We start from the raw sequence: 16009 nt of genomic DNA on the forward strand, positions 1-16009 counted from the left end.
GACAAGGTGCAGTTTCGGGCTATCCTGCACAAAGGCGAGTCCGAGATATTCAGGCTATGAAACCGATGTTTCCACCTCTATCCTGGATTCGGGTGAGAATTACTCAGAGGCTGTTGGGCCTCATGGCCTCCTGCATCATGCTAGTGAGCCATGCACGGTGGCACATGCAGGCTCTGTAGTGGAACATGAAGTTCCAATTGGCACAGCATCGAGGAAATCTCACTGACTTGGTTCCTGAATTCGTAGGGCACTGAGAGAGACTTGCAGTGGTGATTCAAGGCAGACCCCTCTCACTTCCCCACCTGGATCTCACAGTAGTGATGGATGTGTCCCTTCTGGGATGGGGCCATCGTCCCTGCTGGTTGGCTACTGAAGGTCAGTGGCATTTTACAGCCTGACAAATCCCGACAATCTCTGGACTTGGCTGGAACAACAAGACCTTTTACCTGGTGGTTCAACACCTGGCTGGTTATCTGAACTCCAGGGCTGACAAGCTGATCACGAATAGCATCTCTATCCGGAGGGTGCACAAGGTCTCTTTCAGCGGTGGGGAGAGCCAAGAGAGCGTGCAATGTCAGCAGTTCTGCGTGTTGGAAATTCCAAGGCAGCACTCACTAGGCATCGCTTTTCATTGCGAGTGGAGTTGTGGTCTTCCATATGCCTTTCCGCCTATACCACTTCTGCCCAGAGTGCTGAAGAAGATCAAGTGTGAACAGGCCCAAGGCATTCTTGTGGCTCTGGATTGGGCACGAAGAGTCTGGTATCCCGAACTGCTCAACATGCCCATTGTTCCTCCGATCTGACTGCCTCTTCAGGAGGATCTCTGTCGCAGTAGCAGGGAGCTGACCTCCTCCCAAACCTATCCAGCCTCGACCTCCTTGCGTGGAGATTGAGTGGCAGCAGCTGATGTCATTTGACTTGCTCCGGAAGTCTGTGATGTAACCTTGGCAGCCAGGCGTCCCTCCACTAAGACGGTATAGTCCTGCAGATGGAATAAGTTTGAGGCATGGAGCACAGCAAAGGCTGTGGATCCCCTTTCTGCCCTTCTTTCTGAGGGAACAAGCGATGTCAGCAGTTTTGCGCATTGGAGTTTACATGGCGGCTCTCGCTTAGCAATGCTTTTCGCAATGAGTGGAGCTCAGGCCTCCTATACGCCTTTCCACTGAAGCCACTCCTGAGTGCTCAAGAAGATCAGGAGCGACCAGGCACACGTTATTCTTGTGGCTCTGGACTGGGCACAGAGAATCTGGTATCCCGAGCTTCTAGACATAAGATCTATCTACAGTCAGGCTGCCCCTTCGGGAGGATCGTCTGTCACAGTAGCAGGGACGGTTCTCCATCCGAACTTGTCCACTCTCTGCCTCCTTGCATGGGGATTGAGCGGCAACAGTTGACCGCTTTCGACCTCCCTCCTGAAATCTGTGATGTTATCTTGGCAGCCAGGCGTCCCTCCACAAAATCGGTATATGCCTCCTAATGGAACAAATTTTGTAAAGATTGTACAGACCAGTCTATTGACCCCTTTTATGCTCCCTTATCTGAAGTCCTTCTGTTTATACTTTATTTGGCCAAGAAGGGCTCTGCTCTGGGCAGATTTAAGGGCTATCTTACAGCCCTTTCCTCTTTTCTGCGGCTACCTGATCAACCCTTTTCTTTTCAAATCTCCTCTGGTGCAGAGATTCTTGAAGGGATTAACCCACTGTTTTCCTCCTTCACCTTTTATTATGCCACAGTTGAACCTTAATTTGGTTCTCACCTTAGTGATGTGTGCGCCGTTTGAGCCACTTCATAAATGGCCTCTGCTGCTGCACACCATCAAGACAGCTTTTTGGTGGCAATAGCCTCTGCCAGGAGAGTAAGTGAACTACAGGCACTGTCTTCACAGCCTCCTTACTTGACTGTCTTTCCGGACAAAGTGGTACTCCGGACTAGGGCATCTTTTCTACCTAAGGTGGTAACACCCTTCCATCTGGGACAGCCTGTCACTCTGCCCTCCTTCGATGCACCCCTGCACCCTTCCAAGGAAGAGGAGCATCTCCATCGTCTGGACCCAAGAAGAGCATTATAATTCTACCTCTATGGATCCAGAGAGTTCAGGGTGACCAACTCTGTATCGTATACGTTGGTGCCAAGAAAGGTTGTGTTGTCCAGGAGAGAACTATATCCCAATGGGTTATCCTCTGTATAATAATCTGTTACGCCTTAGTGAAAAAGGATCCTCCTGAAGGGCTTAGGACCCATTCCACCAGGGCAAACGTCGTCACCACGGCTCTTTAGCATGGTGTCCCCATTTCCGATATCTGCAAAGCTGCCATGTGGGCATCGCTGCACACGTTCGCCATACACTACTAGCTGGCTTCCCAGGATCGCAGAGAAGGCTTGTTCGATCACTTTGTTATGTAGCATTTTTTATTCAAAACCTTTCCACAGTCTCTCCTCCGGGAATGGTATTGCTTGGATATCTGTTCAAAGGTAAGGAATTTGCAGCTAGATGTCTCTATCAGATGGATAAGTGTATTACCTTTGGTAACACCTTATCTAGTAGAGACATGATCTAGCCACAGATTCCTTACAGACCCACTCATCCTCCTGCACTGCAGAATTGTTTTTAAATTTCAGGGATGTTTCCCTTCAGGGCTCTAGTTGTTCATTTTTTAACACACCATGATCAGTCACTTCATGGCTCTGCACTTCTGGCTTGGAAAGTCGTGAAAAGTACTGACGTCAGCGCACCGGAGTGGCGGTTATATTGATGGCACAGACATAACAATGACGATGAACGCGATGCTGACAATGTCACATGGAGTCGACTGACGCCATCTACCAGCGCGCAGGGGTACTGCTAAGAAAAATCTTCCAGATCCAGCCTGACACCTGTAAGTTTAAAGGAAAGAATCTGCTGCTATCATGTCTCTACCAGATAATGCGTTACCGAAGGTAAGTAGCTTGTCCTTATTCTCAAGGCTTGAGGTTTGAAGGCCATTGTGGGTAAAAAAAAGTAGGGGGATCGACACATGCCTGACCACCCTGGACTTCCCTGAATGTCGTGTTTTCAGAAATGTTTGGTAGGCTTCCCTGGGAGGCGGATAAGACCAAGTCCAAAATACACATCTACCCATGCTGCAAACTAAGGGCCAGTTTTGAGTGAAAAAAGTTTGATCTATTCATGTTCCGTTTTTTTCTGACTTTTTTGCCCTGGGCCCACCCACACAAATGGGATACCTTTTTTATCAGGACAAATGTGGGGACGGTAGGTGGTAGGAAATTTGTGGATCCTCGCAGATTCTGTACTTCCGATCACAGTAAGGTGAGGAAAATGTGTGTTTGGGGTTTGCAAGGACATACGGGCAAATTAAACCTCATGGGATCCATATGAGTCACATCACCCTGACTTTGCTGGGTGTGTACATTCATAAGTTCTGGGTTTAGTTGGATTCTCTGGGTGGCCATTGAGCTTGGACCCAAATTCCGCAATTATGTACATTGCAAAATAAACATTGATTTTGTTTTGTAGAATGTGATGTCATAAGGTCAAGCTTTATATTGTGTTGTTAGAAGGCACTAACCTAGCCACACAAGTGGGGTACCGTTTTGAGTGAGAGGCATGTGGAAACAGAGAATAGTAGAACATTTGTTATTACCAATTTGATTTCTCTGCATTTTTGGCTTCCAAATGTAAGCTAGTGTGCAAGAAATGATGCATTCTGCAAGATACTCCTATGGAAAATATGATAGTATAGGTAACTCCAAATTAAGAAGTATACAAAGACAAATAACCATTGTTCCTAAACTCCATATCTTGTGTACATTTCTGAAATACATCAGTTCCCTTCAAACTCATTATATTTTAACATATGAATTGCTACAAGGTCAGTACGCAAAAAATCTTTATGAGCTGAATCTGAGTTGTTGACTCTGGTTATTGCATATTTTTGGAAAACTTACATACTTTAAGGATTCTTGTGACCAGAAGGGTCTAATTGATATAAAGGTATAAGGTTTTACATATAAGTCAAAGTGACAAACAAATTACAGATAGAACATTCTCGATTGCTATTTTTTCTACTTATTTTCATTTTTATTTTATGTCAAAAATTACTTTCTTTGGGAAAGCATTAACAATATACACAAATTACTCCATGCTGAAGTGAGAATGTTGTCTACTTTTCATAAATACATAGCTTTCGAGTATCACCAATCGGTTCCACACCATTTTCTATCACAATCTGAGAGTATGTTGAAACCACAAAAAATAGGAAAATGGACTATGTCTTAGAAAAATGCAAAAAATGCTTTAAAGAAACTCATAGTAAAGTCAGCCAACTAAAGTTAACTGATGCTTTGCATCCTAATGCATGATTGGTGAAAAATGTGAATGACACATTCTACAACCACAGACAAATGGATGAAGTGTGGCTTAAAAATCTTATAGGTGACTATGCCATGCACATAATTTGAGTGAAATCAAAAGGTCATGCCAAACATAGACCTAAAAAGCCAATTATTCTGCGACGGGCTGCCAGTCTTTTGGCTTTAAGAAAGAAGGCAAGAAAGTCGCAAGGCAAAAAAGAAGACAAAAAGTCAAGAAAGAAAGACAACAAGAATGAATGAAATCACAAAATAAAGAAAAAGAATGCAAGAACGAAAGACAGCAAGAATGAATGAACTCATGCATTAAAGAAAAAGAATGCACAACAGTAATACTGTAAGAATTAATAAAATTATGAATGAAAGAAAAAGAATGCAAGAAGTCAGGAAAGAAAAAAGGAAAGAAAGCACAAAAGATGGAAAGAAGAAGGAAAAGAAAAAAGAAATGAGGAAAAGAAAGAGAAAGAGAAAGAAAAAGGAAAAAAGAAGGAAAGAGAAAGAGGGAGCAAAGAAATAAATAAATAGAAATAAAAGAAAGAAGGGAATAGTGAGAAAGAAAGGAAAAAAGAAAAGAAAGAAAGAAAACAGGAATGGAGAAAAAAGAATAAGGAAAGAAGGCAAGAAAGAAGGAAAGAAAGAAGGAAGGAACATTGGTAAGAAAAGAATTGAAAGAAAGAAGGAAACTAAAGAAAGAAGGAAAGAAAGCATGGAAGAAGGAAAGCGGGAAAGGAAGAAGGAAAGAAGGATGGAAAGAAATAAAAAGAGAGAAGGAAAGAGAAAGAAAGAGTAAGAGTAAGAAAGAGTAAGAGAAATAAAGAAAGAAAAGGAAAAAAGCAAACAAATAAAAAAAGAAGGAAAGAAGCATTGAAAGAGGAAGAAGGAAATAACTTTTTTTTAACTATTACCAGTGCTGCAAATTAAACACAATAAAAACAGATATACTTCTTTGCAAAGCTTATGAAAAAAAAACATTTATTGAAATTGAGTCCAGAAAAAAACCATGTTCTGAAGGACTGTCTTTTTATGAATGCGCATACATAATTTTGACAACTTCAAGTTCAAGTGGACACAATCTGGCATGCTGTGAAATATCAGCAGTCAGAAAAACAAAGAACACTTCAAAAGTAATTTACAACACAATTGTCAGGAGAAGAGAGGAGATAAAGTGTGGAATGTGGCTTGTGTTTTCTCTGTTGTGCAATCACCTTTGGCTTTATAGACAGCGGGTGAAAACAAAATGTGAATAAAATAACAACAAGTCGATTGATGAAGGGAGTTGGCTGAAAGTCCCTTTAAGTACGTATATTGCCCAACATGAAGGGGGGCACCTTTACATCACTCAAGATCCAAGGCACTAACCAGCTCCCCGCGATGTATTATACTGGTCAGTAGAGTCAATGGGGCATATTCTCAAGGAGTTATTGCTGAGTTATCGGCACTTTATCACAACTAAAGTTGTGATAAAATAACCACCCCCATTCACAAGCTGTTGCCAACAACCCGTAGCCCCAGTTTACCTGCGATAGCAGCCGCATAACCATCGCCACAGATGACCCCCGCAACTATCGCTAATGAGATGCAGAGTAGGCGTTCCTGTGCAATAAGCTGCGACAACACCACTCGGCAACATTCTTAACGACCAGCTAGATCTGCGATACGACCACAAAACATGCGATACGGCGCATTAGCATGCACATACTTCGTACTGTCTTTCTTCGTTGGATACAGGTCCTATATACCAATGCCTCAGCGAGGGTTAGAGTGGGGGGCTCACTTCTGAGCCCTTTTCCATTGAACGTGGCACAAGACATGGTTGTCCCTTGTCCCCCCTTGCTATTTGCCATCGCTCTAGAGCCCCTAGCGTGTAGAATCCGTCAAGGGCATAGGGAGGCTGCACTGAATTTTAATAATCATCCGGTTGGAATCTCAATATATGCGGACGATATGGTCCTATATATTTGCAAGCCGCAGAGATACTTATCCCAGGTGCTGTGGGAATATATTAGATTTGGTCTATTCTCAGGTCTTCAAATAAATTGGGAGAAATCCGTCATCATCCCCCTAACGAGCATTACCACTTCACCTCAGGTAGAATACCACTGGTGTGGTCCGTGGATCCCATTAAATATCTGGGGGTGTGGATACACCGCGATCCTGAGGTAGTGATTAAGGAAAATTATGACCGTGCATACACTGCTTTGGTACAGCAGGTTGATCACTGGGCTTGCTTGCCGTTATCCCTGGCAGATCGTATCGCCATAATCAAGATGATCGTCCTGCCAAAGGTTTTGTACTTGTTTAGTAATATCCCTATTTCATTGACCAAACATTTTTTTAAAACAATCCAAACACAATTGTTATGCTTGGTGTGGGGGAATAAACAACCGAGGATTGGGTGGCGTACTCTGACACTGCCCTTTGAGAAAGGGGGGTTTGGAGCCACAGATTTTTATGCATACTATTTATGCGGACAGGCTCAATATGCCTATTTTTGGTTCAAGCCAAACAATTTCATACCGCATGTGGCTGTGGAAGAGGGTGACGCCCACCCTATACCATTGAGTGGCATCATTACCCACACTAACAGACAGACGCCCAGGATAGAGATAAACACAATGGATGTTACTATTGCAGCGTGGCAGGAAATTGGGAGGGGAACACATAAACTACCTTTATATGTGCCCACGATGCCCATAGCGGGGCACGCCGCTCTGTCTGTAGCACAAGAGCGTGGCCCCATCACGGCTTTAAGGGGGGTGGGCATTGCATCAATGACGGACTTGTACCCCGGCGGGAAATACATCACAGGGGAAGATTTGGACTATATACAACATCTCACCCCACTATTCCAATATACTTGTTATAGGTTATGTAGGGCAATACAGGACCACTACACCTCTTTCCCTGACGAACCGATGTCACTGCAAGCATTACAACTGGTGATAGTGGCTCCGCATAGGAAAAAACGAATTACCAAACTGTACAGGGCAATACAGGACGAAACTCCCATCGGGAATGACCGCAGCTTGGAGCGCTGGAACTCTGTGGTCACCCGCCATTTATTACAGACGAAGCCTGGGGTCAAATTTGTGAGCTGACGGGGCGACTGACATCCAATAATAACTTGAGAATTATCCATCTGAAGTTTATACATCAAGTATATCATACTCCTAAAAAAATGCATAGAATGGGGTTGCGGGATTCAGATTGTTGCAAGCGATGTGGGCATGCTGGGGCTGACTTTTTTCATCCAGTATGGCAGTGTGGACAGGTGCTCACATATTGGGGAGATGTTCTCGCTCTTAAATGCACTATGACAGGTTGGAGTTACAGTGCGCACCGCTGGAGTGCCTCCTAGGATATGTCCCTCATATACGTGCTGTATTGGGGAGGTTTTTGAGAGTGGCTCTGTTATTAGCAAAAAGGCGGGTGCTATTCACATGGGATAGTCGCTTGAGCCCTAATGTGGATACGTTGCTGAAGGACAAGGTTTATTGCCGTAAACAACTTGAACTGTATGCCGAGGAACTTCCGGTTTCTTCCAGACCCAAGGACATTTGAGCTCCCATGAGGGAATACTTTTTATCTTGCCAAGAATTGGACTCTGAATGAATGTCTGTTGGATGGGGAGCTGATCTGGGACTTCTGAGATCCTGTCATGGTGTGAGTGTTGTAAGAACAGCTACGACTGGGTGTATATTCATCGCAGACTGACCAATGACATTGTTGGACAAGTACAGCTTACTTCCTTTGTTGGCATTGTTTGGTTGTTTTTTTTTCATTATGAGTGTTTGTACACTGTACCATGGCACTGTATACTTGATGTATAATACTGAAATACTCAATAAAAAAAAATTGACTCACCCATGGTCACCGTCCTAATCCTAAAAATAGAAAAAAAGGCGCGTTAGCAGCAGGAATTTTACATCTGCTCTGACCTGGTGTAAAGTCAGACCACAGCCTGCACCAGAAAAGGGAGCCCAGCCCATAGCCACACCAGAAGTACAACAGATGCCATGGAGCCACTGATCATGCAGCTGGAATCCCCAACAGGGCCACAACATCCACAGCCACCACCCCCAGAACCCCCCTCCCCGGGCACACCCCCCACAGTCAAATACATGCCACCTCAACTACACGGAATCATGTACCAAATAATCCGCCTGATGTCACACAAACACATTTGGTGACATGCATCGTCACAAAAATGAGCATCACACATTCACCTTCGAAATAACAAATGAAAGTGTATTCAAATAAACACAGAGCAGAAATGAAGACACACAGTGGCTTCCCTTGGGTCAATCTGTAGGTTACAGAGTGCAAGACAAAAATCATGATGAGAAGAAGTGTCTTGCGAACATCAAAGGACAGAGAGAGAGCAAAGAAGAGAGAGAGACACAGAGAGAGAGAAATAGAGGGAGAGAGAGAAAGATGGACAGAGAGGGGGAGAGAGAGATAGACGGACCGAGAGGGGAGAGAGAGAAAGATGGACAGAGAGGGGGAGAAAGAGATAGAAAGACAGAGAGGGGGAGAGAGAGAGAGAGAAAGATGGACTAAGAAGGGGAGCGAGAGATAACCTAACAGAGAGGGGGAGAGAGAGAAAGACAGAAAGACAGAGAGATGGACAGGGAGAGAGAGTGCTGACATTGCGCACCCAGGCCTCACTGCTCACCTGCAGACACCGGTGTGTCTTCAACCACGTGCCGGTATGCAGTGCAGTTCACCAGTTCTGACATCTGAAACAGATCCCTCATCTGAAACAGACAGATGAATGGCAAAGTACATAAAATTGCACACAACATCATCATCTGTCTACCCCTGCACACTCAAGAAGCTGCAGCCCAGCCCCTCCTGCCACCCAGCTGTGCATGCCTGCCCCTGCACACCCAGGCAGCTGCACCCAAGCCCCTCCTGCCACCCAGCGGTGCATGCCCGACCCAGCACACCCAGGCAGCTGCACCCCAACCCCTCCTGCCACCCAGCGGTGCATGCCTGCCCCTGCGCACCCAGGTCTCACTGCTCACCTTCCTCCACCGGCGTGTCACAATGAGGGCCCACCATGTGCCTGTGCAAGCCCCAAGCCCGGGGCCCACGGACATCGCACCCTCCGCATCGTGCAGCCCTGCTCCGCAGGCCGCCAGGTCTTCCATTTGAGTCTGGGTCTTGATTTCGCAATGGCAGAGGACATACCGGTGCACCCAGCATCATTGCAGGCTGCACAGTCGCTCAGCCCTTGAGGTGCCACTAACTCTGTGATCCAGGAGGTGACACCACGTGGCGGTATGCCTGCGCTGCCCGCTGGCTCTGGCCTACACTGCGGTCCAGCAGGACACACAAATACTTTGCAGTCCGGACCGCTGGGACGGGGCATCATCGCAGGCTGCACACCCTCTCAGCACTTAAGGTGCCCCTACCTCAGTGCACCAAAAGTCACCGTCCTGTGGCGGTGTGCCTGTGCCGGCCGCAGTTTATCCGGTGCCACCAAGTCTGTGCACCGCAAGTCATGGACCCTGTATGATTGGGTATCGTGGTGCAGATGCCATCCTGTCACCTCCGGGCCGGGGGAATGTGATGTTGCAGGGCCCTGGGCCCTCATGCCTACATGAACACCACACGGATACACCTAGAGAGAGGTTGAAAATCGCGCCAAGCACGTGCGCCTGGCCCTTTTTATTGGCAGGGTCACATGTCCTGTGACGCGTGTGCGGGATGGGTGTGGGTGTAAATCAGCCGTGAGGGAGTGGCTGTGGCTTGCTGACGACTAGACCTGTGATCAGCAGATCACTACAGGGTAGACCTGGGACATGAAGCATTGCCGTCCCCCTCCCCCCCCCCCACCTCCCTATGAGCATAAGCGAAGTGGGCTGGCCTGGGGTATGCCAGTCCAGCGTAAGGGTTTGAACAATGACCCTGGGGCTCTGTGCATGGTTCCTTACAGGGCTGGACAAGGAAGTAACTATTGCGTGTGTCTCTGTTGTTGTGTCTGCGCCACCTGGCCCGCATTCTGCAACGTGTTACCCTGTGACCCAAGTCCAACAACATGAGCCACATGGACTTAAGAGGAATTCACTGAGCCTACATTTATCCACACTTCCACACTTGAAAGACCATTGACATGACACATCTGTGTGTTTAGGAATGTTTAATGCACATTCAGTGGAGTGTTGCATCTGGAGCAGTACAGGGCCGTGCAACTCCCACATGACGATGTTGGCCTGTAGAGGACCAGCCAGAGTCCTTCAGGGAATGACAAGTCCAAAGGAAGGGGAAGAGTTCAGTCCGCAGTCTGATTGCTGTGTCATTGCCGATCAAACAGAATATGGCAGTCCGTGTCGAGGTCCAAGGTAAGTGTTGCAGAGTGCATCGGGGGACACTGGAAGGTGATAATGCAGAGGGCAGAACCAAGCAGAAACAGGCCATATGGTGAAGAAGAATGCTACTGCGTCCTTCGTACCACGAAGGCAGATTCATCCGCATCTTCATCCTCTGCTGTTTCATGTGCCTCACATGTGGGTGATGCTGACCTGTCTCCAGCACTGTGTGATAGTGACACCCCAGGGGCCAAAGGTGGAATGTCTGCTGCACTGTGTGGCACAGGCACTTCAGAGGGCAGAGATGTGGATGTAGTGGTAACAGCAGCATGCATCAGCACCAGGCCTTGTGGCAGTAATGCCATGAGGATGATTTTGAGGTCATTGAGGAACCCAGCTACCACTCGCTGGTGTGCAGCCGTGGCAGCCGCTCTTTTCACATTCGCCCTCTCCATGGTCTCCATTAACCGCCGCATGTTTCCCAACTCCTGTGTGACATCGATAAAGCCACTCTGACTGAGTCAGGGCTACAGCGATGTCAGCCATGGTCTGTTGGAGAGCATGGAGCGGACTGTGGGTGTCCGTTAGGGACCGTGAATGGTCCCTGATGCTACTTAGACATCCACATATGGCATCTAGTTTGTCTGCCATGCGGTCGAAGCCCACCCGCACCTGTTCAGCCAGCTGCTCCTGGCACCCCAACACAAGGTGTTGGAAGGCCATGTGTTCTTCGTGGGGGTCCTGGGAGGCAGCTGTGGTGGTGGGTGCTGCCTGCTGTGTGGTCTGTGCAGGGGGTGGGTCTCCTCGTAGCTGCTGGGCTGCCCAGCTCCTGAAGGTGGGCTTTAGGCTCTCCACGAGCTGTTGGAGGGCGTCAGAGTCGAAGCTGTGGTGGCCCTCTTCATCATCAGAGAAGAGAGGGTCATCCTCCTGGACCTGTCAGCCGCCTTCGACGCGGTCTGCCACCGCACACTACGCACACGCCTCTACGACATCGGGATCCAAGAGAAGGCCCTGGACTGGACCACCTCCTTCCTCTCTGGCAGAACACAGTGCGTCCACCTCCCCCCTCCCCCTCTTCCGATCTGAAGCCACTGAGATCATCTGCGGCGTACCCCAGAGCTCATCCCTCACCCCAACGCTGTGTAACATCTACATGGCACCGCTCGACCATGTCGCCCGACTACACGACCTCAACATCATCTCTTACGCCGAGGACACCCAGCTGATCCTCTCCCTCACCAAGGACCCTCACACCGCCAGAACCAACCTCCGCGAAGAAATGAAGGCCGTCGCTGAGTGGATGAGGGGCAGCCGACTAAAGATGAACTCAGACAAGACGGAGGTCCTCATCCTCGGACCCACCCCCTCAGCCTGGAACAACTCCTGGTGGCCGTCCGCACTGGGAACAGCCCCAACACCCACCGACAACCCCCCAACCTAGGGGTCATCCTCGACTCCACCCTCTACATGACTAAACAGGTCAATGCCATTTCGTCCTCCTGCTTCAGCACCTTCTGTATGCTCCGCAATATCTACAAGTGGATACCCACCGAAACGAGGACGGTCAATTAGGTCCTCGTCAGCAGCAAGTTGGACTACTGAAACGCCCTCTACGCAGGAGCCTCGGCCAAACTCCTGAAACTGCTTCAACGCAGCCAGAACGCCTCTGCACGCCTGATCCTCAACATCCCCTGACGCAGCCCCATCACACCTCACCTGAGAGACCTACACTGGCTCCCCGTCAACAAGAGGATAACCTTCAAACTCCTCACCCACGCACACAAGGCACTCCACAACACCGGACCAGCATATCTCAACAGACGACTCAGCTTCTACACCCCCACCCGCCAGCTCTGCTCCGCCGACCTTGCCCTCGCCACAGTCTCCCGCATCCGATAAGAGACCTCCGGCGGCCGATCGTTCTCCCACCACGCCGCTTAGACCTGGAACAACCTACCCCTCCTCCTTTGGCAGACCCAAGACCTGCTGACCTTCAGAAGACTCCTTTAAGACCTGGCTCTTCGAGCAGTAGCAGCACTCTCCCCTCCCCCCAGCACCTTGAGACCCTCAGGGGTAATTAGTGCGCTCTACAAATGCTATGATTGAATGATTGATTGGTTTGCTCCGGCAACATCCATTGTGCTTCGCTGTTGTTTGGCATTTGTTTGTCTGTTTTTTTTCTACGTTGATGGGGATTTTTCCCCTGTCTGACGCATTGCCGGCCTGTCTCTAGTTTTTGCTGATTTTTGTATCAAGATTGGCCTCATCGCAGCTTTTTTTGCATTCGTGTTTCGCATTTCTGCTGCGTTATTTGGTAACTATCGCATGGTACCGCCGTGTTGTGAATCCTTAGTTAACACAGCGGGATTTTCCCATGATAGATTGCGATGTTGAGTGTTGCGTTAAGTTACTTTTGCAATGATTATCACACGTCCTTGAGAATATGCTCCCTAGTTTGTAATCACTGGAGATACTGTTAGTAGTAATGACAGGACCCCATGTAAGATGCTTCTCGAAAGTCAGAGTTCTGCTATTGAGTGTTTCTGAATGTATATGCAAATGTGATCTTATGTCAAATTTCCTATCCGAGCCAATACCGTGCTTTTCCCTTGAGTTGTATGTATTTGGTTTTGCACGGAAAACAATCAATTTTTTTAAACAACAAAAAAAACCTCTGCAATAGCCACTTGACAGCAGCTAGAATGGGATATTTTGCCTCTTGGCTGGAAATCAATTGATACTGATAGTTAGCCACAGGGCGAGAATCAGATTGGTATTGTGCTGAAGGGAGATAGAACGAAAACACATTATCTAAGTGACAATAGGATTGTAACATATACAGTTATGAAAATGTGAAATCTTGATTTATCCACTTGGCAGTGGGAATCATTATTTTTACTGTGGTGCAAGGAAATGTGTACTCTTTCACGATGTGCAGTTATGCATTCTAATAATTGTGCAAGCATATATATTTCTTTCATGTAACACAAGAAGAATTGTTCTTCATTACATTTTAGTTGTGCAGTAAAAAAAAAAGTACGTGCCTTATACATATAATCTTAGTAAAATCAACCAGTTTTGCTTAACGCTAGACCTTAAAAAGGGCTCAGCACTGGGGTGGAAAAGCCTCTGAAGCTAAGGTGTTAACATATATGTCCTGCATTGTTACTGTTTGTAATGATTGTGAAGATCTTTAACACTCTTGGGCCACTTTGGCGCTATATAAAACAGCATGCATGCAAACGAAATAAATTAATGATCTTATTTAGTTTAACAATATAGGTTAGCTACACTGTGTAACAACTTGGTCTAATGCTAGTTCTGCAGCACAAACCGCGTATTTCCCTTGGTGACCGTTGTATTTTCTTTCCAATGTTTAGGTTATATCAGCAGAAGGTGAAATGAATGCTTCTCAGGCACTGAAAGAAGCAGCCTTAGTCATGTCAGAGTCTCCGGCAGCAATGCAACTTCGCTACTTGCAGACGCTCTCTACAATATCTGCAGAGAAAAACTCCACAATTATCTTCCCCATTCCTGTTGATTTTCTGTCTATGTTGGCTAAAAAGTAATGATCGTTTATCATGTATGGCTGCATAGTCCAGTCAGCAAAACTATATACACATGTGATCTAAAATGACAAGCACATTGGGCTTTGTGTGTTGCATTTTAGCACCTAGAATTTGTATGATGGACAAATGCAGTTTCACAGCAAAATATACACCTGTAATTAACTGAATCTAATGCATCACGGATTGCTTCTAAAAAAAAAGATTAACCATTTGGGTAAATTCTGATTGCGTAGAGGCAACAGTGTACTGGTTCAGGGTGGGATTGTATAGACATATCTAGATGTCTATGTACTCCATAGACATGTAAACATATTCTTAAAATGTTTCAGTGAGTTCATTTGTATGGCTGTTTTCACAATAGACCTGTATCATATTTTAAAATGATTAATGTTGAAGCAATTCGGGTTTGGTGTTCTTCCTTGTGTTTTTGTTTCCTATGTGCTGTCAAAGTCCTATACATTTTAAATGCAACTGTATAGTGGTGATGTTTGGTGGATAATTCTCTCATTACTGTTGGACCTGGCTTCTTTGGCATGGTTTGCCCATACCTTTTGCCTGCTGGCCTGTTTTACTGATCACTTTTGCTGGCTTTAGGATTCTGGGCACATTAACACTGCTAGCCAGTGCCAAAGTGCATATGCTCTGCACTCAAAACATGGTCATGCGCTTATCCACAATTGGCATATTTAATTTACTTATAATTCCCCAGTAGTGTGCACTATATGTGCCGATGATCTGTAAATTAAATGCTACTAGTGGGCCTGCAGCACTGACTGATTGAGCCATTTACTCAGTAGCCCTTTAAACATGGCTCAGACCTGCCACTGCAGAGTCTGTGTGTGCAGTTTTAAACTGCCATTTCGACCTGGTAAGTTAATCTACTTGCCAGGCCAAACCTTCCCTTTTATTACATACGTCACCCCTAAGGTAGGCCCTAGGAAGTCCTATGGGCAGGGTGCAGTGTATTTAACGGGTAGGGCATGTGCTTTTGAGTTTTACATGTCCTGGTAGTGAAACACTGCTACATTTGTTTTTCACTACTGCAAGGCCTATCTTTCCCATCGCTTAACAGTGGGATTGCATTAAAGTACATTTTAAGTGCAATTTCCAATTGGGAAAAGATGGAGATTAGGAGTTTGGTATCTTTGGACTCACAATTTAAAATTACAACTAATGATGAAGTTGGATTTTAAATTGTAATTGCGAAAATACCACTTCTGGAAAGTTGGCATTTTCTTACTTTAGCCATTCTGTGCCTTTGCCTGTCTCTGAATATACATCTGGGTTGGGTGACAGCTGGATTTGGTGCATTCACTCTAGACAGTTACCCAAAGGGAGAAGGGGTGTGACATTTGCATCCTGATGGCCCGTAGCCCGGCTTATTGACCTTCCAGAGGTGGATTGGGAGGGAGGAGCTAACACTTGCACCTGAACAGGGCTACGCTTGTCCCCACACAAAGAGCTGCATACCCCCTGTAGTGAGCCTAGAGCTAGGGTATCATGGACATCATTTGGGGGTAGTTAGGGATCACAGTTGTGACCTCTACCTTGCTCCCTGCTACTTCTGGCAGTTCCTTTGTGACCCCTGACCTCAGCGGAAACAAATGTTTTGCCCCCTCTGATGCCAGGGGTTGCAAAGGAAGTGCCAGGTGTAATAGTGAGCAAGCTAGAGGTCACAGATGCAACCCCTGACTACCCCCTAATGACATCCATGCAGGACAGGAAAGGTAGGGACCTTGTGATCTTCAAAAGCCCTTT

General features: G+C 46.6%; 1 protein-coding gene across 1 annotated transcript in view; it reads left to right on the plus strand.

Moving 5' to 3' along the window:
• The window catches only part of LOC147696978 (stomatin-like), a 350190-nt gene extending 335571 nt beyond the window's left edge, over window positions 1–14619 (plus strand). Inside the window, exon 7 of the mRNA XM_086933266.1 lies at window positions 14063–14619. Coding sequence (XP_086789392.1) covers window positions 14063–14251 — 189 coding nt within the window. The 3' untranslated portion in view covers window positions 14252–14619. The remainder of the gene's footprint in view (window positions 1–14062) is intronic.
• The last annotated feature ends 1390 nt before the right edge of the window (window positions 14620–16009 follow it).

This window comes from Lissotriton vulgaris, chromosome 8 (genome assembly GCF_964263255.1).
Source record: "Lissotriton vulgaris chromosome 8, aLisVul1.2, whole genome shotgun sequence".
In the NCBI taxonomy this organism is placed as follows: Eukaryota; Metazoa; Chordata; class Amphibia; order Caudata; family Salamandridae; genus Lissotriton; species Lissotriton vulgaris.